The 24,494-nt window shown below is 45.0% G+C and overlaps 1 protein-coding gene across 22 annotated transcripts in view; it reads right to left on the minus strand.

Moving 5' to 3' along the window:
• The window catches only part of LOC116444642 (ankyrin-2-like), a 278,123-nt gene that overhangs the window by 145,728 nt on the left and 107,901 nt on the right, over positions 1-24,494 (minus strand). For 2 of the 22 annotated variants that reach the window (XM_032110228.1, XM_032110238.1), the window contains exon 1: positions 3,328-4,180. The exons of 16 other annotated variants lie outside the window; for them this stretch is intronic. In XM_032110228.1, the coding sequence (XP_031966119.1) occupies positions 3,328-3,450 (123 nt within the window). In that variant the 5' untranslated portion in view covers positions 3,451-4,180. Of the gene's footprint in view, positions 1-3,327; positions 4,209-24,494 lie in introns of those variants that run through there. 4 more of the 22 variants (XM_032110203.1, XM_032110219.1, XM_032110224.1 and 1 more) reach the window with 4 other exon arrangements.

Below are 24,494 nucleotides of genomic sequence, written 5' to 3' on the forward strand. Positions count from 1 at the left end.
GGGAAAATTTCCAATTTGGATGCAAGATAAGCAGACCTGCCTCTTGTCAACTGGTTTTTTAAATCAACTCAGTCAATCTCAAAAAGAATGCAGGAGAGGGTCATCAGCCTGCAAACTCCTTTTCCCAGTTTTTGAGCGTGGAATAATTCTGTTCATCTTTAAAGAACCACTAAGGATGGCCAAAGGATGATGTGAGCAGCTCACTGCTCGCAGCTCTGCTGCTGGCCTGGGGGCTGTAAGGGCCTGGGGCTACGTCAAGCAGCAGCCGTGATGAGATCTCAGAACATTCTGGTCCTACCCCAGCAGCACAGAGGCTGCAGCCACGGTTTGCGGCGGTGCTGCTGCTGCCCAGACGGCCGATGGTCACACGGCAAAACATTCAAGAGGCAGAGCCACAATGAGCCCATGCCCTGCACCATCCCCGGGAGCTTGGAGAAGGGTGGGACGGTACTCACAGACGCCCAGCAGCCGGGCAGAGTGGGAGAACTAAAGCCATGGCCCTTCATTTACCCTTTTGCATAATCAGGGTGCTCCAGGGACACAGGAAAAGTTTCGGTCACAAGGCCAAATGAGTGCTTCATGCTCTCCGCACATACTGGTGCATGGCATGTATCCAAATGAGGGTTGGGAAAGGCAGTCCCCAACACCCGACATATTCCCCCATTCTAATGATCCTTCTGCAAACAAAATGGATCTCCACTGTAGGGAGAATCCACCTGCTGCAGTGTAAGACCTTTCAAACAAATCACAAAGCTGGAACCAAATTCCCCCTATGCAGAAAGACTTTAAGTGCTGAGAGCAAGCAAAAAAATATTCATTTGTATTTTGCCTCTCATGGACCTGCACACCTAATTTGCTCCTAGCCTCCATTTCCCAAGAAAGTCAACAAAAACTGGGAGGGCTCCTACTAGGAGATAATCCCATTTCACAGTAAAACCATTTAGTGCTCTTCAGGAATTAAAGAGACAGATACATAAATATCTCACAGATATGTATCTCACTTAAACTGATGACTAAATAAAAATACTGTGTATGTACCATACAGTCTGTATTTGGGTTGTTCTGTGTATATGATGGGGGTGCATATATACCCACCTATCTGATCTGCTCTGCACCCTTCATTCTGCACAGCACAAGCAAGTTTAGATACAGACATAAACAACTCATCCCTGTCCTGCTGTGTCTCCTGCAGCAGGAGCAGAATGGAAAAGCCCAGCCTGACCCACCCCCAACCATCTGACTGAAGGCAAGTTTAGGGTGCAGCCAGGCACTTGTTTATGTAACAGCAAGGTACAGCCGCAGTAGAAGGGAGCCAGGAGCAGGGGCTGAATATTAAAAAGGAGGAAATGCACACAACCCTGAAGTGTTCTCCATATTTTCTAAGCAAAGCCCACTGGTGGTCCCTGGATCTGAAAATCTGATTAGGAGCCTGCATCACCACACATGATTACCAACACCAATGCGGCCTGAGCCTGCCTGCTTGCAGTCAGGGATATGCAGCACTCTGAGAAAAGAGATAGCAGAAGGGGCAGTATTAATTCTATCCAGCTTTAATTAAAGTAGTCCAACAGGCATTTGAATCAAACACGTTGAGGAAATAGGATTTGTGAAAATCAGGAAAAACAACACATGCTGTAATGAAGTAACTGAGGTGAGTTCTGGGCAGATAGAAAAAAAAGCCCTTCCAGGAAGGACATCCACACATTAAGTACATTTTTTTTTAAAGGCTGTTTTATAGAGGATTCCACAATCAAAAATGCAATCACGAAAACTACCTTATGCTGCAGTGTCCCATTTAAGGGATTAGGAGAGTAATCACAATCTGCCCCAAGCAGCCCTGCCCAGCATCTAGGCACTGCATACATTAGAAATGTCATTCCTGTTTTTGATAAAGAGAATTTGGATGTGACTTAATGAACTCTGCAAAGCGAGCCTTTGAAAAGTAATGGAGATCACACCCAAAGGTCCCAAAGGCACCAAATGGCCTTGGTCATTTTATTTAAGCCATGCAGTTCAGAATATAAAAATCCCTAAGAATGAATGCAAAACAAATTCAGAACTGCCCAGGTATGCCAAGGGAGCAGATGGCTCCTGAATTCTACAGATCTGCCAAAAGGATCTGTAAATTCAAACATTACATGGCTGAATTCTGGGTTGTTCTTTATACAGAGATTTGTTTTTACATGCAATGTAGCAGAATGGAGGGGGGGCAGGGGGTAAGGACTGTGTCTTCTTGCTATTTTCCCTTCCAGAGAAATTTATAAAGAATGGATAAAAAACATGGTGTCAGGGAATGAGTTAATGCATATCACAAGCTAGAGAATCCAGACATGGGAGGAAAGAAACGGCAGTGAGGAGGCATTAACACAGGCACTCCCAATGTATCACAGTCCTAAAGCTAAGATTAACAGAACCTTCATTTTAGTATTTTCTCCACGATTGTATTTTTTGTGTCCTTGGAAACTATAAAGTGATCTAGCAAACAAGTCACCTCTATTGATTTTTTTATTCTTCTTTATTTTTTTATCCCAAGACAATGAGAGTTGTCATTCCCTCTTTTTAACACAGAAGGAAAACAACAGTTAATTATAAATCAGGAGAAACCTCCCCAAAATCTGAACCAACTAAAGAGATATCCCTTTAGAGAACTAGAAATTGCTATCAGTAACAGAGGCAAACCCGACAGATTGCAGACTTATGTGCCAGGCCCTACCTAGACAAATACACCTGCAGTGTAAATACACTGAATCACAGCAGTTAGCCCAGAATCCCTTTAACGACACCCAAAAACTGCAACACAGCTCAGCTGATGCTCCCAGCACCCCAAGGCAGGTCCTACACGCAGCACTGAGCATTGCTGCGGAGGTGGGAAGCGGAACTAAAAATGGGAGATGGGGGGAAATACTGTTGTCAAGTAGAGAAATGCACCTTCATGCTGCAAAGCACAAGCACAGCCACCTCCCTTCTTGACAACTTCTCCGGATCAGCCAGAGGCTTGGAACACCTTGCTGGGAATGATGGCAGGTAGCTCCAGGCCTTTTGGCATGAAGGGAAAGCAGCAATACCGGCGTGCCATCTTTATGTGCGTTATTTCTGTGTGGCTGTGGGCTGCCATGGCTGGCAGCACTTGAATCTCACTGCAGATCGGTTAAGTCCACAGCATAGCTCAGAGGGGATGGGAAGGGATGCAAAAGGGAAACATGATAGGAAAGGTTTGGAAAATGAAGGGGAGAGCATTACACATGGCAGCAAACACCTGTGAAGTGCTGCATAAACAGAGAAAGGGTTGGGGGGAAAGGGAGAAGGGGGCTGGTTTCCCCCTCATACCTTGCGTTTCCGATCAGCCCTAGAGATTTTCCGCTGCCTTTTCCTTTCCTTCTCAAGGTTTCTCTCCCTCTCTTCAATTTCAGACTCTCGAACTTTTTTAATGGAAGCGGCTGCATGAGCCATTTTGGCGAGGAAAACACCAGCTCCAAGGAAGCCGTTCCCACCACACGCGGATATCCAGGTGATTTATTTTTTCCGCAAGGGCACTGGCTGCGAGCCAGGAGTTCACGACGTAATCCACTCTTCCTCCTCCAGCACCCCAGGAAAGGTCACGGCTCTGCCCCAGCCCCTGCAGCACCCATAGCTCGGGAGCAGGAGAGCCGTGTCCCCGCACGCAGTGTGCCAAAGTGCCCGCAGCCACACGCACACGAGCAGGGAGCAGCCGGAAAATACCTCCTAGCAGGCTGGAAGCCCTTCAGCTTGGCTGTGGCTGCAAGAGAAGGCGGGCTTCAGACTCAGCTGGGAAGGAGGAAAAAAAAAAAAAAAAAAAAAAACCAAACGGGGGGGGGGGGGAGGGGGGAAGGAAAAGAAAAATCGGCCTTTAAACACACATCACCAAATTGGGAAGGTCTTTTGGGATTCCTCCAGAGAGGCTGCGTCTTCTGGCTGAGAGGAGGGCTCCACTTCAGCATCCCCAGCAAGTGGGGGAGGGGGCCGCTCCCGTCAGCTTCTCACATCGCCTTTACGCAGGGTGAGAAGAAAATGGTGCAGTCTGACTTAGTGACTTGCTGCTGCTGCTGCGACCGCCTGTGCCGGAGCCCGGCACACGCCTTCCTGCTCCTCTCCTCCTCACGATCCTCCCTCACTGCCGAGGCGGTCCAGAGAAAGCCGGGAGGCAAATGTACGGGGCTGGAAGAGCCCAGGCTCAGCCTGCTCACCTGCAGGCAGCAGGAGAGACGCCTGGAAAGGGCTGGCAGTGCTCAAGTCCTCATTGTGCCTCTCTGCAGCCACGTGAGGCTGCACCAGGAGAGCTGCATTCAGCAGCGAACCGAACGCAGCGAGGCGGGACAGCACGGAGCACGCAGCGTCATCCGGGCTCAGCCTGCCCCGCTCAGCTCAACCCCACCGAAGTAAAAATAATACCACCAAGGATGCTATTTGTTATTATTCAACCTCAAGAGCTGCTTTCAGGCACTTCCTAAGACAAATTCTGAAGGCCTGCCTTGCAGATGGACAGTGCTTAGAGCTGCGGACCAACAGCGACCGAAAGAGACAGTAAACAGTATGTTGCTACTTAATCCCCCCCACTCCCCAAATATCATTTGGGTTTGGAACACTAATTACTAGCGTTAATATCAGAGACAGATGGGTCTGTCATTTCCTCATTGCTGTCCCCCCCGCTAAACCAGCACATCAAAGTTTTACTCCCGCCTCCCTGGGTAATTCTTATCACTATTTTAGCATCAAGCTTTTATTCATCAAAACAGGACACGGGTAGATCAAAAGCGCCTTTGCATTAGTTGCTAGCAGACAACTGATCCCATTTCAGCCCCCTCCAACACCACTGCTCCGGTCCCCTTCAGGCAGGTGCTGAGGGACAGGCAGGATGTGACTCCCCAGTGCAGCAGAGCTGTCTGCATCCCTGGCTTAGTCAGCACCCCAGAGTCACAGGGACGGGGCAGCTCACCGACAGCACCACTGAACCCCACCAAATCAAAGAAACAACTCCCTGAGCCAAGTTTCCCTCTGCAATATATTCCCTGACTTCAGGGAATTGTACTGAACGGTCCCTAGAGCCAAACACCATTAATTTCTCTGTAACATAGCCCCACCACGGGAGTGACAGACATCCTGAGAGCTCTTCACGTGACAGCAGCTCATAGATCAGCCCAAATTCCCCCCTCACGAACTGTGGTACCCACAGAACTTGGTGGTCTCCAGTTCATGTGAACTAGGACCATTTTACTGTCACCATGGAACTAATCCTCATTGATGACTGCCATTAGTACTATAAGGTTTCACTTTGAGAATATCATAGACCAAATTTTCACAAAGGATTATATATGAAAATGACAAAGCACTACAAGAGCATCTTTAAAACAGGAATCTATTTTGTGTTTGAGCCAGTGATCTGTGCATTCAACCAAAAGCACATGTCCCTAGTAGAAGGAGCCATGGGAAGTCGCAGGGCAGGGAGTGCCAGCCCAGCTTTTTCTGGCTCCTCTGTTCGTACAGGCTGACTTTTTCCCAGTTGTTCCCATTTGTGAAAAACTAGGCTACACAAAGCTAATGGCTAAAACACAAGTGGCTGCAGCAACAGCCACCAGAATAGAGAGACAGGTGGAGGCAGCCATGGGAATAAAATAAAGGGGGAAATTGGAATCCTTTATAGGACTCTGGCACACCTTGTCTTCTGAACATTGTATGAACCTCACAAGTAGCATCACTTGTAAACCAGAAATTAACAGCTGGTAGTCTAGAACTGAACTTTCCTGACACCTTTCCAACCTTTTCATGGCATCTTAAACAAGAAGTTTGAAAATAAGATCAAATCACAAGCCACCACACTTAAAAATCCCAGTCCTAGGACCCTAAATCATGGTTCAAGGTGTGTAAGCCATTAAATAGTTAAATCCCGCTACACAGCAGGGTTTGATACACAGAAGGGTTTACAGCAATCGTTATTATTAAACCATTTGTCATCTTTTGATGATTGATACATGCAGGCTCATCACCTCAGTGTCAAATAATTATTCTTGCAGAAAACTTGCTTAAAAATTAACCAAGGACTTGATGTACTTTCTCACCCTGGCTACACAAGAGAAAAACATCAGACACCGGAACCGAACAAAAGTGAAGTTCAAGTTGGTGCCAAGTAAAATAAAATGATTCTTTATAGGATTACTGGTAAAGAAGAACTTCAGGCCAGCTCTATGAGTTGGCTATTATGTTCCACAAACATTTTCTCCCTAACCTCAAAGGGACATAAAAATATTTCATTATTGTGTGCTAAAAAAAAAAAAAAAAAAAAGGAGTGACTTTCAATAGATTATTTTAGAAAGAACATATCTTGTCTGGGGAGAAGAACATAACGTATGTATCAATGTTTGACACAGCTTATGTCCCTGCAGGAAAGAAGTGTTCTGTTTTAAGACAGATTTTCCTAAAAAAAAAAAAAAAAAAAGTAGAAAAAGGCTTGTCATCGCATTGCGTATACAGATCCTAACAAAAAGAAATCCTTCTGCAGACATCAGTCTGAAGATTACATTTTCAATTAAAAATGGAGACTGAGCAATTTCTCCCTAAACATAGAAAACGTATTGTGGAGGTGCTACATCAGAAAAGCAGAATATACAGCCATGCTGCCACAAACGGTGTGTAGGAGGGGAGTGGGAGAGTGGGCAGATGCACAATAACAGAAGAACACAGTTCCAGAAAAAGGGTGGGTTTTCTCTGAAAAGCATGTGTCATCCTCAGCTCACAATGTAGAAATACAGAACTCGTGAGATTCAACATATTCCCACTTGGGATAATAAAGCTTATAAGGCTTCAACCTGTACAGAGCCCTGTGTGATCTGTGAACAGACGCCGAGTGCTGAACCTCACCGTGAGATCCAGAGGTGGGGATGCTTACACTGGGGTTCCAGCTCCTGTCTGCCTGTGCACAAACCAGCATACAGCATCAGCTTCCTGACCTGATCTGCTGATTTCACCGCCTCCGGGTTATGTCCTCAGACCTGCCCCACCAGCTGAGACAATCAGCTCCGGCACTGCAGTGCTGCAATGGCCACAGCTGTGACCAGCACCAGGCTTTACGTGCCAGCTTTCAGGTGGACAGACAATGATTTGCTGAGCAAATCAGCATTTGCACTCTATAAAAACCTAGTGGGTGAAACCCAACAGTAATTGAGTACAAGAGGAGAGGATGTAAACAAGTGATTATCTTCCCTGAAGCATATCCACTAACAGGGGTCCAGCTCACAAAAATGAGCTTCTCTCCACATAAATCATGTGGGCAGTGCAAAAACAAAGTTAAAACCAAGCCTAGAAACCATGCCAAGGAAGCGTGACTCAAATCTGTTCCCAAAGGTACAAAAAAAAGGGAGGCACTGATGGAGTGGGGGAAGCCTTGCATGCTTCATAGCCAGAATGGAGACTGTTGTTTCCAGTTCTAAGCTCTAGTACATTCAGGAAACTGCCCAGAAATCAAAACCGGTTTCAAACAGCTAAAAATGGGAAAGGGCTGTCCTAGACAATAGTTTGGCAAGGATGAACACTGGACAACTCAACATTTTGTCTACGGTTGTGGAAAACCCCTCTGGACAAGGCAGATTACAATTCCATAGGGGAATCAGGCTCCCTCCAAAGCGATGCCCTGCCTAACATGTACACGATAATCCACAAGTACATCCACAAGATATTTTGCAAATTTGCAACAACCGTTGTCTCTGTCCCTATGAATTGTGCACTGATTTAAACTTCTGCTCCTTGCTGAGAGGCAGGTTAGGCCAGGCCTGGAGGTGTGCACACAGCTCACCTCCACCCACAAGCACGGATACTGACCTCCCCTCTGCTGCTATTCCAACCCAGCTAAGTGGCAGAGGTGGGCAGCCTTCTCCCTCTGCTCAGGAAGCTCTTCCCTGAGTACCTCCTCTTGAGGGATGAGGATGGAGGTAACAAATGTTTTGATAGGCACAAAACCACTTGGAATGACAGGGCAGAGTAACAATGTACTTAATTCAACTCTTTATTCAGAGGGATTGCGTGTATTAGCATATCCGGCCGTGTCAGTACCTACAGAACTAGGTATTCCTAGAAAAGCAGCAAAATAATCCTTGCAGAAAGTAAAAGCACAAAGCTAACTGTGGAAGCATAGGTACAGTTATAAATGGCCTCCTGTCCTGCTCACTGCTTAATCCACACCCTTAGCTACTAATCACATACTAGTAATTCTATAGGTACCTAACTCTAAAAGTACAGTTACTCTGGAAGTGAGTTGGCAATCACGTATCCATGCTATAGAGGTTTCATTTGATATTTACTGAGAGAAAAGATATCAAGGTTAAAAGAAAAGCTCTACACTCTCTCATTGTTATTTTACAGAATATGCAAAGACAGTATGTCCCTCAAAGTTCCATGCAGGAAATTAGTGTCACTGAACTGGAACTGAGGATATTTATATATAAAACTATGTCCTGCCTCTTTCTGTACCTTGAGTGTATCTATTTTTTTAATTGAAAAGCAAGCAATACCAAAGAAATGAAAAAAGGCAAGTTGAAGTAAAGATGGACCTAAATCAGAACAGTCTCAACATCTTTCCCTTCTTTTCTGTTAGGCCACATAAATCACAGCACCAAGAACATACCAGAGATGATACAGTAATATTTCAAATACCACCCCCCCCCCCCTTATACAGTGGGTTTCTGTCTTGAAGGTGTTCAGTTCAACACTGACAAACTTTAAATGCAATTAATAATTAACCCGGGGGAAAAAAGAGACCCTGCTTAGCTACCTTCATCTTGGGAGAGTTACTGAGAATAGTCATCTGCTCTTATAAAATTATTTCTCCTGTGTTATGGATGAAGAAAATGAGATATGATCCTAGTAACATAAGAACAGTCACTGTGGCATGAGACCAAAGTCTTCTGGCTCCAACAGTGGTCAGAAATTGGGTATCTAACAAAGGGTAGAAAAAGACAAACATGGATGATAATTTCAAGTACTCCAGCAGCTTCTGGTTGTTTCAGACTGCTGGGCATCTGTGCCGGGCATTTCCAGTGACACAGCCATCCTCACTGGCTGTTTTCCATGAACTTGTGCAGCCTCTCTCTGAACCGTTCTGAGATTTCAGCACCCACAACGTATGAAAGCTGAGTTCTGCAGCTCAACTACACATCCAAAGTACCACTGTCACAGGTGAGTGCTTACAGACCAGCAAGGAGGCAAGAGAAGATAACTGCCATTATAGAATCACGAAAGTCCTTGCAGTCAGCCTTTGCTGGTGGCCAAGCTGTGCCATGGCAAAGAAAGGCTTTGCACACACCAAGAACTTCCCGAACACCAAGAGAAGTATGTAGGAAGGCCCTTCAGAGACTGATGTCTCCGGTTTAAAGAAATAGCCTATGAGGTAGAGGCATCCCAGCTGCATCCAAGTTGGCAATTCAAGCATATTTGTTTCATCAGAATCCCAACTAAACTAAAGACAGATATTTCTCGCAAGAGTGCCCATCCTGTGGTTTTCCAGTGACCACTAAGCTGCATTAACTCCAAATATTGCTCCACTTGTATTTGTTTTCATATTGGTTGAAAATATTGATGTCACATTCTATTTTAACTAAGTCAAACAGGGCCTCTTGCAATAGCTCACTAAGGGCAACAGCAGACATTTTATTGATTTCAATGGGTTTAGGAACAGGACCTTGATTATTTAATTCAACATTGCAACGTGCCTTCTCATCGTCCGTCCTGCCCTACCTGCTTTCACCTTTGATTATTGTGTCTGGTTCTGATCTTGTGAGAGCAGGAGCTGCTGTTAATACAAAGAAGGATCCAAGGGACCATCCTGAAGGTGCTTTAGACCTGCCAGGTCTGATTCCCAAAGTGTACACTGCGTTGCCCAGGCTCACTCCTCGCATGCCCTCATCCCCGCACTTACATTGCTGGATCTGCTGAAGAGGGGCAGGGCCCCACCTTCTGCAGGTGCAGCTTCCCAGCCTGGTGTCTGCTGCACTCACACCACCGGGAAGGTGACCTGCAGCCATGAGTAGGGGATCTTGCTGGGGGTCTGCATTCATCCTGCTGCTCCCCCACAACCACCTAGTGCCACAGACAAGTGCTCCAACAGCCTGAGGGAATGCTCCTTCTCTAATCCCGCATCCTGAGACAGGACGTATTTCAAGCTTAAGGGTAATTACCTGGGAAAAGGTCACAAAAAGCAAGTTACACACTGAAAGATACTTGCGTATATTTCCTTTGTGTCCCTAATGGATCAATCCTACCACTTCTAATTTAAAAGTTCTATTACTTGTTTTCCCGAAAATAAGGGGAATATTGTCAATGTCCAGCTTACGGAGTGAAAAGAAGGGCTCTTCATTCTAACCCCACTGACCTACCTGATGTAGTAGTTCATTCCATTCAGAAATTATGCTGTTACAATAATGTGGCTGGACTACAGTGCTGTATGTAGTTTAAACAGTTTAACAGAAACATCTGTTGATTTGGAAACATAATTCTGTTCTCTCAAAGCCAAGAGAGTGATTTAAATAAAAATAATTTTACCAATTATAATGATACGAAAAATACTTATGCCAGGGCAACAAGAGCTTAGAACAGCAAAACTGACTTGTCGGCCACAGGAAGCCTTAAGCCAGTATGACCCACATCTCATCCACTTTAAATCCTTTCAGTTGCAGCCTCGCTGCCACACGTAATCAGCTCTGCTTAAGCATCCTTGCTGTTACATGTAGAAGTGTGCCTACACTTCAGTGTTGGACTAGGTCACATGGGTTCATGTTTGAATGGGCTCTACCTAGCTCAAATTCAAAGGTTACTTGCCCATAGTGATCAAAAAAAGGTTTGACTGATTGCTACTTACACAGTTATTATTTTATATTCATGCATATGGATTTTCCCACTGTTTCTAGTAAGAGAAGACCTGTCTGATACTTGTTTATAAAAACACAAGATAACGTTTTGCACTAAGGATTCTCAAAAGCTCTCAGATGCTATTTTTAGATACACCCCAAATTAACAACCATAGTAAGCACATTAGCATATACAGCATTTTTTCTAAGCTAGATGTTTTTCACCTTTACCTCACCACAGAAAGAGGGCGAGATGCCTTTCTTTTTGGAGTCTCTCCCCCCACCAAATAACTTCAGTGGTCCCAATGTGTGACCAAACCAACACAGACATAGCATTATTGCCTATGGAATATTGAACTCCATATACACTGCCAAACAGTGCCGTTGGCAGACATTTCTTTGGAAAGGACAGCAAAAGAACACACGAAATTCGCTCCAAAGTGAACCCCAAGGCTGGGCGCTTTCTGCTCCCCTCGGGCGCCCTCGGCAGAGGTGTCTCGGTGCCTTTGGCGTAGCACCCTGGAGAGAGCCCAGCACCCTGGAGAGCGCCTGGGGCGGGGACGCACCGAGGCACGGAGGGGAAACACCAGGAACGCAAAGCCGACGGGTCGGGAGCCGCTGCGGACACGTCCTGGTCCCCCTCCGCACCCACTGAAAAGTCAAGGTTCAACTCTAAGAAGGTTGCTTCCTGTGGCACAGGCTTGTTTCTGCTGGAAACATGGAGGCAAGTGAAGCACAGTGAGTGTTGTGCTTCCCACCAGGAGGGCCTGGGGAATGGATGGCAAACGATCCCCCTCTGCTGGTCAAGTAATGCTAAAGCAGCCGTGGATTCACATTTTATAGAGTCACACAACGACTTGCGTTGGAGGCCCCTTAAAACCCCTCCAGTCGCACACCCTGTCATGGGCAGGTACACCTTCCATTATCCCAGTCCCTTCCACTAGCCCCGTCCAACCTAGCCTTGGACACTTCCAGGGATGGGGCAGCCACAGCTGCTCTGGGCACCCTGTGCCAAGGCCTCAGAGGGGTGAATTTCTTCCTACTATCTAGTCCAAAATGACCCTTTTCTCAGTTTAAAGCCATTAGCCCTTACTCTAGCCCTACACGCCCCTCTCCAAAGTCTGTCTCCAGCTCTCCTGTAGCCCATTTGGGCTGAACAGCCCCAGCTCTCCCAGCCTGGCTCCAGAGCAGCACTGCTCCATCACTGAGCATCTTCATGGTCTCCTCTGTGCCTGCTCCAACAGGTCCATGTCTCCTGTGCCAGGCCCCTCAGGGCTGGAGGCTCCTAGTTGGGTCTCACAAGAGGGGAGCAGAGGGGAACAACCAGCTGCCTTGACCTGCTGGCCACGCTTCTGACACAGCCTGTGACAGCTCTTTCAGTATCAAAGCAGCCCAAGCACAAAGTTTTGGGATGGCTGAAACACAGCCCTGTTTTAGGGTAAGACAGAACAAGACGCTCCCTGTAGCACAAACACTGTGAAGTCCTTGCTATCTTTGTGCAGTCCAAAGATACAGACTACGGGGCAATTTCTAGAGGAAGCACCTGAGAAGATCCAAACACCCAAGGCAGCAGAACTGAAGACACACTTTCCCTACATGGCAGATAAAAGGCAGAAAGCCAGGTCTGAACACCAAACCCAGCAACAGGCCATGGGCCTCTCACCAGGGTACAGGGCACTGCTGAAGGGCCCTACCTCCCTCCTGAGCTTCTGTTGGTCTTGGATCAATCATCTACACTCTTCAGTAAGCACCTGCCAGGTGACCTTTTATAAAAGCATTTCATAACCTAATACAAATACCTTTTCTAAGTACTATCAATTTTAAAAGTCATTTCTGAGTCAGCTAAATACATAGATTCCTCAGAAAGCACAGAGGATGTAGCTTTTTGTCCTCTTATGACTTAAAAACAATGCAAATCTCACTTTCAAAGACTAGCTTTTTCTTTGTCCTTCCTAAAAGTAATACTGGAGTATAATTCTTATGTTTTGGCTTCCAGGCCTGTGTTTATGGGACCATATACTGAAAAACTCCTCAAAGATACACACACACACAAAAAAGAGGTATATTTTATGCACAGCATTTTCTTTCATTGTGAACTCATCAGGTAAAAGAGCTTGTCCACACCAGTACACCTTCAGTTACGTGAAAAAAAGCATTCCCCAGACTCAAGAGATACATGGGACACACAGAAAGAGTATATTAACATGAAGCTGTTCCTGAAGTACCTTCAATTTCCATTAATTCCTGTGGAAGATGAGGATGAAGAATATGTGCTTTCAAACAACTAACAGGAATGGCTCCCAATTCATAGAACAGAGGCAGTGCTCTGTCTAGATTCATCGCCTTCACTTTAAAAGCAGTACCTTTCTAACAAGAAAAATTTCTGAAAAACACTTTATTCCCAAGGCTCCTAGTAAGTCACAAAGACCTTACAAAAAGGGAGCTGTCTGAATCACTTTCCCAAACAACCTCTTGCTGTTATGGAGACGTGAAAATGCAACTCAGAGACCATTACCAAAAACGCCTCCTTGCAAAAGCACCCTGTAATCTGACAGGCCTGATGTAACTGGGAGCCTTGCTGGAATTCAGCTGTGTTCATGCCTTCACTATCCCTACAATATTTAGCGATTTAACATTTCATCAAGACAACAGCATTAAAAGTGACAAATAAAGACTACGGCAATTTACCCATTTCCTTGTCCTTACTCTGAAAGTCACAAAAGGGATCTCTCGCTTGGAAATCAGACATCTGGCTGATTGGGGTTAAACTGGTTGTGAACTGAGGTGGGCATGGAGCGCCCACAGAGGGCCCGAGGTTCACATCTGAGCTGGACATATCATTTGTACATATGTGGCAAAAGGGCAGATGATTCATCCACATGGGTTAAGGCTAAGCTCTGCATTGGAAAGGGATAAAGGCAACAAGCAGACAATGTTACAAAGATAGACAAAAAGAAATGTCTCTGTCTAGACCAAAGACGTACTTCATCCCAGGCTTTCGCTCAGTTTTCCAGCCTCAAGCTCTTGCAAAGAGCAAAACAAGCTTTTATCTCCAAAAACAAGCTTTTATCTCCTACCATAACCCAGCACTGGATTACAGCAGCATTTTAATTCCACCCTGCCCACTTCATGCTCCTGGAGAACCTGTGAGCAGAGTGTGTAACAGAGGTAATCCTCTCTCCCAGCTCACAGAGCTGCCAGACTGAGAATTCCTTTCAAGACAAGCTGATGGCAGAGTTATACACAGGCTGAGTTTCACAGCAGGAGTTAACTGGCCTGAATGGAAAAGGCAGAAGCTGGACTTTCCTGTGAGAGGTAACTGAAGACCAACACTAGCTAACATTTAACACATGACCAGGGATGTGAGAAACCTAGATTTAAAATCCCAGGTGTCCTATCCCCTCAATGAATTAATGGCCCAATTAAAACACTTATTTATGTAAAGTAGAACACCTCCCAAAAAAGAAGGAGCAGAGTAGTCAGGCACTAATATATTTATTTGGGACTTCAGAAACCTCTCTGAATCCAAAATCTCCAAGTAAAGCCACAACCACCATTCTTTTGACAGAGATTTGACACCGTGCAATGGAGCAGGCTGTCACAGTACCGAGTCAGCCAACACATCCATATGGCCGAGCACAGTGGTCAGATGTAAAAGCAGGAAAGGCACCTCAGCACTTTGTGCCCCATCTTTCCGCTGGGTTAATTTGTAGCCTTGTGCTCTCATGCTTATCTGGTCTTTGTTGGTGCTGGCTTGAAAGTCACTGCATTGCCCACCATTCTATAATGCAGAGATGTCATGAGGCATCATCTTTTCCATACTGAAAAGAAATATTTGCCAACTATTCAAAATCCTAAATAGAACAATACAGTCCCTAGGATTCACTTCTCTGTAATGGCAACAAGCCAGCAGTCAGGATTTACCAGTCCCCTCCCCTCCTTTAGGCATCTTCTCTCTTCCTTGAGGACACAAGGATGCACAGCAGAGAGTTTTCTTAATAAGAATCAGTCTTTAATTCACCATCTGAAGCGAGGGAAGGAGTGGCAGAGAGGAACCAGTATGTACTGTAACACCACAGCATCCTGCACTGCTGCAGGAGTGCAGAGGAGCCAGGAGGGAAGGAGCAAAGCTGAGCCTGGGGAGGGGAAAGAAGGGTTTGCTTAATTCTTGGGGGTTTTTTCCCCCTCTAATAAATGACGTTTTCCACGAGTGCATTGGCAACGCTGGTGCTCAGTACCACACGATGGCACTCCAGCCCTGTCTGTCCCCAGCAGCCTCAGCTGTGCCTGGTCCAAGGAAAAGCAGGCACCTGATCTCCGGGTACCACCACTTCACTCTGCCTTGAACTACATTCTCAGGCTTTGACAGAATTAATACAGTCTAATACCTTAATGCAGTTTAGAGAAATAAAAAGCTGTCCACTGGATAACTGGTTTTTACTGCTCGAAATAAAAAGTACACTACTTTTCCACTAATTTTAAACCTCTCTCGGGAAAGGTCTCCTCCACATTGTCTGTTCCAGGGCAGTGAAATGGCAATTCTGCTGGCCTGAAGCACTGCTACAACTGCTGATTCTCTTCCTCTCCTACCATAACCCTGGCAGACAGGTGCTGCCAGTTCATGTTCTCCCACCTTGGAGCAAGCAGGCAAAAGAAGACTACACAGCAAACCATCCCAAGCTCCTCCTCACAGAAAGCCTGCTGTAAAACTAAGGAGAAGACTCCATGATGAACCTGATCTAGTTGACAATGTCCCTGCTTGTGTCAGGGGGTTTGAACTAAAAGGCCTTTTAAAGTCCCTTCCAAACCAAAGCTATTCTACGATTCTATGATGATACCTAGGGTATTTTAACACACTAATATGAAGGAAGATCTTCAGGCAATGCCCTGACCTCCTGGCAGGGGGTAAGTGCTGTTTGTCCCACCCAGGGCCTGGAGCTCTCTCCCTGGCATGGCCACCCAGGGCTCCCCAGGTGCTTTTCCTTTCCAAACACTTCACACTGCAACAAGCAGAAAGAGCAGCACAACTCAGCAGTGCTGCTGGGCACAGCCATCCCTTACGTGAACCCTTAAGTGTTAATTGCAGTGTACCAGGTGCTCACACGCAAGCAGACCATATGACCCTGACATACACGATTTTACATTGCGTTTACGATGAACCCTCTGCTTTAACTGCTCTCTGTATTACCCAGGACAGAGCACAGTGCCTCCTGCTTTTTGCACCATGATACCTTTCTCATTTCTCCAAATTTGCTGCTCTGTGGTGGTTTAATACATCGGGGAGGTTACATCATACAATCTATGGTGTAACTGCACACAGTATTCAGAGTGTTTCCCCATGGGAGAGAATAACACAGGATTTCTCACCGACCATCAGCAGAAATGCCTTTGGGATTTAGTGATCCCTTTCAACACACGGGAAGGACAAATCTTTCACTCTCAAATGCAACCCAAATTATTTTTTGCCATAAACACAGGTGCCTTGGAGAACAGTGTTTTCCACAACCTCATCATCCCCTAGAGGCAGAGAGAACTGTACCCAGCAAAGACAGAGAAGCAACCTTTGCAAAGTCTCCTGCTGGCTTTTGCTCTGTATTATCTCAGACTAGCTGCTGCTGGGCAGCCATGTGTAAGGGGACTATTTCTAAATTAATCACACATCAAACTGCATGCATGTGCAGGAATAGTCACTTCAGCTGCTGGTCTGTACAGGAAGGATACAAGAAACCTGATTATTGCTATTTTGTCCTTTCATTTCTTCTCCCAAATTCATTTACTGTTGCTGTTTTAACCTGTTCCTATGCTGGGAAAAGGAATTTCTGCAACAAAAACACGCTTGGCAGGATTCTACATGTGGTCTCACCTCCTGTGACATCTTAAACTGTGAGATACGTACTTAACCTTGCACCACACAGAAATGCACCCAAGGTGAGATGTGTGGGGGAAGATGCAGCTGGTAGCCTAGGAGAAGAGTGAGGGGGCTGTGGAAGGAAATGGTATCAGATGGGAAATGACATTAAATCCTTTCCATTTGGAGGAGCACAAAGAGGCACGCCTACAGCCATTTCTCTTCTCTGATCTCCTCATCAGTACAAGCTCAAATAGGAGATTAACCCCTGTGATCTGAACACACAGTGCTCACCGTGAAAAACAATGCCATGAGGAGCCCTTTATGAGTCCCCTCGAGTTGCTCTTCGCTGTTCTTGCTTGGGAGAAAAGAAGGTCTCCGCAGGTGCAGGGAGTCAACTGCACCACAAAAATCCTGATGAACAGCAGATCCAAAGTCCACATGCACCTCTTCATTGTGAAGGGTATTGTTAGAACAGCTTGTTATTAAGAACAATTTCTTATGGACTAATACAGGTACTAATAAAAAGACTTCTGGCATGACATCATGCAATGGGCATGAAACAGCACAGAGAGTAAGAACATTCAGGTTGCAAAGACAAGGACTTAAAACCTGAAAAATTCCCAATCAAGGCCATAATCTTTATTCAGCCCCATTACACACATGTCCTGTGACAATCTGTAATTAAGGATCACTCACTATATATTTGTGAGACCTCTGCCCCCTTCAGTGAGCAGGCCCAGGCAGCACACACTTAAAAAACAGCTTTGAGCACTTATTTTCTCCTTGATGCTCAATGGGTGGCAGAATGACTTTCATTCTGCATGATAAACCTGATTATTGAAGATTAAATTATTAATTCCCTCATCGGCCTTCCTGTAGTTTTCTCTATTATATATATATATGTATATATCTATCTATCTTTAATAAGTACTAATGCATTTATTTTCAAGAACAGCTTTGGGACATGAAAGGCACTTCATCTTCAATTTACAAGGCCAAATGTACCCTCTAATTTTGCCTGCACCAACCAGAAACACTTTGAATCTTATTTTTCAGGATATATTCATTACATGTAGCTTTTGTACTGCAAAAGTGCCATTTCTATGGGCTTCTACTGCTATAATGGATGCTCAGAATTTGGACACGTAGACCCTGAATCACGAGCCGCGCTATCAAATAAAAGGAGGGAACACGTAACTGCTGGCTGCCCTTGAAAATGCAAGCTTTCCCATGTGAGCAGCATCACACAGGACCTCTGAGGAGAACAAAGTCAGAATCCATATCTCCAAGGTAGTGCTCAGTTTCCTAAATGTCCAGTTCTGCTCTCTTCCTTATGATGCCACATCTTTGACATCCCATTTCCAACACAGCCCACACAAGAACGCCGCTGTCCCCTGACTATAAAACTCACGTGTAACTCAGGTCTAGCTGTGCCCTGTAAAAGGCATATTTATCACAGAAAAATAGAGCACAACGTCACCACCAGAGGTCTGCATCGGAGAACACACCCCTTATTTCTGGCACTTCTTCATCTTTATGCATAACTGTCCTCAGACTTGCTCCTGGGAATGCCTGGATGCTCAGAAACGCTGTTATACTTGACACACCAAATGTCAGGCTACCATGTCACCAGCCAGCATCAGCAGTGTCACCATTTGTACCTGTACCAGACTGCACCCAGGAACTGGTGAAATACAGAATATGCCTCAGATGAGACAGTTAAAAAAAAAAACATACAGAAAGGGCATAACCTCCCATCAGCAAGCACTGTACATAATGCCAGCTTGGCACCTGCCTTCCAAACCAGCTCCTGGACTCAAGGAGACCTATTGACATCTCCTTATGCCTTTTGGCAGCAGTGCCATCATCCTTCTTCCTCAGTGCTTTACCCTTGCACACAGCAGTATTTCCCCACACCCCTTCTCCCAGCCCTATTCCACACCCAGGGTGTCCCTGCTCCACCCTCCCCACTGGGTTTTTATCAGATGTCTCCAGGCAGCACTTGATGTTTTGCAGACGATCAGAAAGCTCGGCTGCAGCCTGCTTAAGCTCATCCTTCGTGGATTCCAGCACCTTCCCTCTTCCCGGCAGCAGCATAACAAAGGCGGGTCCCGGTGAGGGCACCCGGGGACCCGCAGCACAGCTAGCACAGAGCAAAGGCCCCGACAAAAGGCAGGAGGAGCCTGTGAGCCAAGGGCACGGCCAGGCCAGCAGGGATCGGCGGCGGGGCTCATTCCGTGCGCATTCCCTGCCCCTGAACACGCGGCATCGTTAGGGCGGATCGCTACTGCGGAGAGCCCCGGTCCCCATAGCAACCGAGCCTGCGATTCTGCGTGAGCCGGGCAGAAAGCGGCCCCGCGCACACTGCGGGATTGACACGGGATGCGCCAACGAGCTTCGCACGATTCCCAGACTCCAAGGACCTGCATACCGAATGCTTGGCCACATCAGTGTGCCACACTCCTACAAATTCCGCACATCTGCCTCTGCCAGCTAGCACTGGTGTAGTATGAGGAATAAACACAGCAGGGAGGGACTGTGGTCCAGAAGCTGGAGAGGGAGCAGACACTTGCAGGGTGTTTCTGGCTCATCTGCTGATTTTCTATTTCTCTTCAGGCAAAACATATTGCAATTCTGGGAAAATGTGTAGAGTGCTACATTCTCTGTGGTTTTTCCAAGCACTCTGATAACTTCAGCAGATAAATATGTCTACAAAAGTAAGAAACCTCTGACAGCAGATATGTGACTGTATTAATGCACACAGGTAAAAATAGAAAACCGAAGTTCCATATACCTACCATCCCGCAGATTAATTTTTTTAGCACAAACCTCCACTTCCCAACACCCTTTTTTTCCCCCTACTCTCCAAAGTGGGGGAGGCAAGTGGGTGTCCCCTCCATCCACACCTTCCAGAGCATTACAATACTTACTGTAACATCTACACAGCATAATAAACTGGCTACATTTCTTCTCCCCCTTTGCTTTGCCGACTTTATCAGCAATAGCCGTTTCCACGTAACTGCACTACTGAAACACCATAAAACAAATTGCTCCATTGATACTGAGTAACAACACTACTTCCCCCCCCACCTCTCCCCCCACACAAAAGCCATGCCCTTCCTGGAAAACTTCCTGGATAATATCTGTTGATTTAGATTCTTGTTGTAGTCTGGATTCTCTGAAATATTGGGTAGATTGTTTTGTTTCTTTACTCATAGAAGCCAGTTTCTGTCTGCCTATACACACAGACATCTGTATTCATATTTACTTAAAGCCTCTGCTAAATAATCACCGATCAGAGTAAAAAAACCAGTGGAGAGATGCAGAAATTCCTGAAGGATGTTGCCTTCCCTGTTCTTAACAGGGAGCTTGCTTGTCCTGTCATGGACCCAACACAAAACTGAAATACCCAATTCGGCAAGTGCTGGGATGGATGAAGATCCATCAAAGAGTGACATCTTGAAAGAGGGTAAAGAACAAGACAGTTGGGGTACAGGGCTGTTGTGAAGTACAATAGATAAGAAGGCTTATTTCTAATTGACCCAGGGCTCAATCCAGAAGAAAATGAGTTCTTGCAGCCTTACCAGCTTTATTAAACTCTATTTCTACAGAAGCCTCCCATAACAAGAGTCTTAAAATGCATTAGTAAATTATAATTAGGGATTTCTTATCTCTTTTACATGCTTACAAATTAAAATCCAACTAAGTCAAAGAAAGGCTTCCATTGACCTAGAAGGCTTTGGAGAATCTCCCTATAATTTTCACCGATGGTACCAGGAATTGTGTTTGCAAAGGGAAAACAAGAAGCTAATATTTTGCCAAGTGAAAACCACAAAGTATGGGGAATTCTTGAGCATCGTTTTGTGAACCAGAAGAGCACGTGGAAGAAAGACAGCTTTGTCTCACAGCAAAAAGCAAGGAGAAAACTCTGTTTCACAGTAATTAGTAACATGGGAGCTCAGAGAGCTCAATTAAAGCCAGTCCCAAAGCAGCCAGGCCAAGCACTGACTGTGCACGATCGTATCACTCACCTGGAATAAACAATCTGCCCAGAATAGTAGGCTTGTGGTAAATGTTTCCTAACACACACATTACCCTAAGCCTATTTACTTTACCCATTAAAGGCAGGATACCTACCCAAACTCCGGTGACCTCAGAGTTAGCGTATCGTGGCTTAGCTGCTCAGGACAGAAAGAGCAAAGCTTAAATTTTGCAAATGGATTAAATTAAGCATTTTTACCAAGACAATTTTTTCTAACTGTGACAGACTGTATGGCCCAGCAGTGTGACAGCTGACCAGGCTCTAGCAACAGTGTCAGTACTCAGTTTCTGCGGGATTTCTGTGCATTTCTGTGTTGTGACTGGACACAAGTCAGTTTAGTTTTGGTTTTAAGTCAATAATAAAATATTTTTTTTTTAAATCTCAGAAACACATATATTATTGAAAAGTAAAATTAAAAGCTAAAAGCATGCATCTTCTGGCTCTTTTTATCTTATGCTTTTTGAAGGAACCACCCAGAGCTACTTTCGAAACATAGACATCTGTTACACTCTCTGTAAGTATAATAGTATTCCACTTCGATTTTTTATTGTATCTCTAGCAACAGGTGTGGTATCACTTTGGTTTATTTATTTAGTTAATAAATAAAACCATCTAATTTACAGGAATATTTTCTAGCAGCCAGCAGCAGGATACCGAGCCATCAATCCCATGGAGATGAGGACGTGACCATGTGATGCTTAAAATACAGGTCCCTGTCTGGGGACACAGTTCATTAACGGGCCTGGGCTCTTCCCTCGGGAGTCAACAGCTCTAGAAGCTCCCACATAAATCATAGAATCATGGAACAGTTTGGGTTGGAAGGGACTTTAAAGGTCACCTGGTCCATTCCCCCTGCAATGAACATAATTTACTGGAAAGTCAGATACCATTGGACCTTGCCTGCTTTTAGTCTGAATTGTGCTCAAATAATTTCTTCCATCTAGCAAGAATTAAATATACTGATTCCCCAATACCAAAGGTAAATATTTATAAAAATAGCAAATAATTCATTACAGTAAAAAACCTCTTGCTGCCTGTCCAAGGCTCCAGCAGCCCAACAAACTGACAACGCTTCCAAACACATACAGAACTAAGCCCTTCTCAGAACAGAACTCGAAGTAATTGGTTTCCTATCCCTGCCTCCAGTCTGACACTTCCAGCTAAGCCAGAACAGCGATCTGAGCGTGAGGCTTTTGGTGCCTGAGGAGAAGCGAATTGTTGATGCTTGGGATGGGGATTTGCACCCTGTGCGGAATCAGCTCATCAAATAACTTCCCACAGAAACTCAGGAATGTTTTAGATAACTTGCAGTGAAAACATCTCTCTGTGGTTATAAAAAATTTCTAGTGAAACTTTTTCAGGTGCATAATGGCTTGTCAGTACAACACTCTTAATGAGGCATCTTAGCAGATCATAAAAATCTCTTCCACTGTAAAAGTTGCCTTTGCTTCTTACAGATGGGGAGAAAAAAGAAAAAGAGAGAACAGCCAAGAAATAACTTACATCCTGCTGAAACATTTCTGCAGAGAAAACTCATTTTAAACAACAACAATCACTGTCACTCAGGACTCAAAATTAATGAGGAACCTTGGGATGGCGAAAAAAAATCCCCAAGCTAAAAGTATTTTTGGATGCTAAGCACCATGCAGCACTCATGAGAGCAATCTGCACAAGAGAGCCACACAATCTGGGTTTACCTGGAGGCTGATTGACCTGCTCTAGATTACCTGTTTTGATGTTTTACCTTGATTTGCCTCAGGACATCTCTATAAATAAGCCTAAAAACTGCCCCCACACTTTTCCACTGAACTAGCATGCCAGAAACTCGCATCATGGACAGTGATGCCTTTGGCTCCAGTAAACATGAGATCATCATGAGATGTAAAGCGCAAAACACAGCTATTTTTTGTATTTATTACATAATTAAGATGTTGACAAATATATAAATATATATGATTTACATACACACACACACAACATTCCAAATTAAATGCCAAGGCGGAGATGCATCTTTAGGTAACTACAGAGTAAGAACTCATTTGTAAGCGTTACAGCCTGAGCGGCTGTCACTGGTGTGATGTATTTTTGCTTTATTTTAAAATCACACAGAACAAAAGGTCAGCCCTCTGTTATCACCTGATATGGATCTGCTGGACAAGCCAAAGGAATCATGCTGATTAGAGCTTGGTGAAGACCTGTCCTTGGAAAAGGTCCTACAGTAGAAGGAACGTGGTAATTAGGACAGTTACTTTCCATATCATTTCAATCCTCTATCAGACCCATTTGATCACTTACAATACACCACCTTAGCAATTTTCTTCCACCCCAGGGTGGTAACATCACTGATCCAAAGGCTGGCCATGCTGTTCCAGGAGGCTCAGTAGCTTTCTCTGAAAGACTGGGCTAATTACTATAATCCCCTGCAGTGTTACTGAGGTGGCAAAATCTCAAGAGACTGGAACTGGTGGGATGGAGTAACAATAGGCTTGGGGACAAAGCCTCTATATTGAAAAACTGGATGTGCTCAGTACCAGCAGCTGTAACTGATACTGATTTCCTTTGTTTTCCTTTCTTTTCCTTATATTCAAAAGGTATAAGTAATAGTAGCAGTCAAATAGGTTGCTAATGAAGCTGTGGAAAACAGTTACAATTCAAAAGCAACAAAATATAGGAAAGGTTGACTTTTGTGATTTGTACCGAAGTTCTGGAACTAAGGAAAAGGAGAGGGGGAAAAAAAAAAAAAAAAAAAAAGGAAAAGTGAAGCTCTGGAACAGGCTGCCCAGGGCAGTGGTGGAGCCACCATTCCTGGAGGGATTTAAAAGATGTACCGATATGACACTTGGGAACATGGTTCAGTGGTGGGCTTGACAGTATTGGGGGAACAGTTGGATTCAATGATCTCTAGAGGGTTTTTCCACTCTAAAGGATTCCATGATCCTATGCAGAAAACGGCAGAGAAAGGAAAGTCCCTGGCTGATCCACCAAAATTTTGAAACACACACACAAAAAAATCTATTAAAACAGTAAAATTATAAGGATATTGAGCAAGGCCCTGCTGCCCTACCTTGGAATATTTGTGCCCTTTGAGATCCCAAGTACACGGTGACTGTCACGCTTCTGCAGGCCCTGCTCCGCTCGTGTGTCCACTGGGCCCCCCAGGCAGCTGCAAAGCTGCCCAGTGGCACCTGCATGGCTCAGCAGAGCTGGGACTGGAAATGGCTCCCTGCTGACTGGATCGCAGGGAAAATTGGATAACCTTCACAAAACTACACAGAGGACTTCCATAACAATGAAGCAGTCCTGACATAAAGGGAATAATGATCAGAAGGAGCAGACAAAGTCAATTTGTTAAGAACCTAATCATGTCAAATAAATTACAATTACAGGGGTGGTTTTATTTTAGTAAGGTCTTTCAAATGGACATGCATAAGCAAACTGGTATGGAATAGAAGGAGATAAAACTACAAAAATAAGGCTATTTCATGTTCTTTACTAAGCATCTCTGACCTATGGGTGCTGGAGATGACATACTGGATTTGTAGAAATTTCATCAGCTTGGAAGATAAAACACATGTGAGGAGCTCCCTCAATGAGAAGAGGAGAGGACGGACTCAGATTCTCCCTACTCATCACACTGTCCAAAACCTGGTTTAAACTTCAACAATCAGAACTGGGCAAAATTTGACAAAAAAGTTTAAAACCTATCCATCAATAATTCTACCCATCTGAGAGGAGCTTTTCTGGTTTTCTG

Source organism: Corvus moneduloides, chromosome 5, assembly GCF_009650955.1.
Source record: "Corvus moneduloides isolate bCorMon1 chromosome 5, bCorMon1.pri, whole genome shotgun sequence".
Lineage (NCBI taxonomy): Eukaryota > Metazoa > Chordata > Aves > Passeriformes > Corvidae > Corvus > Corvus moneduloides.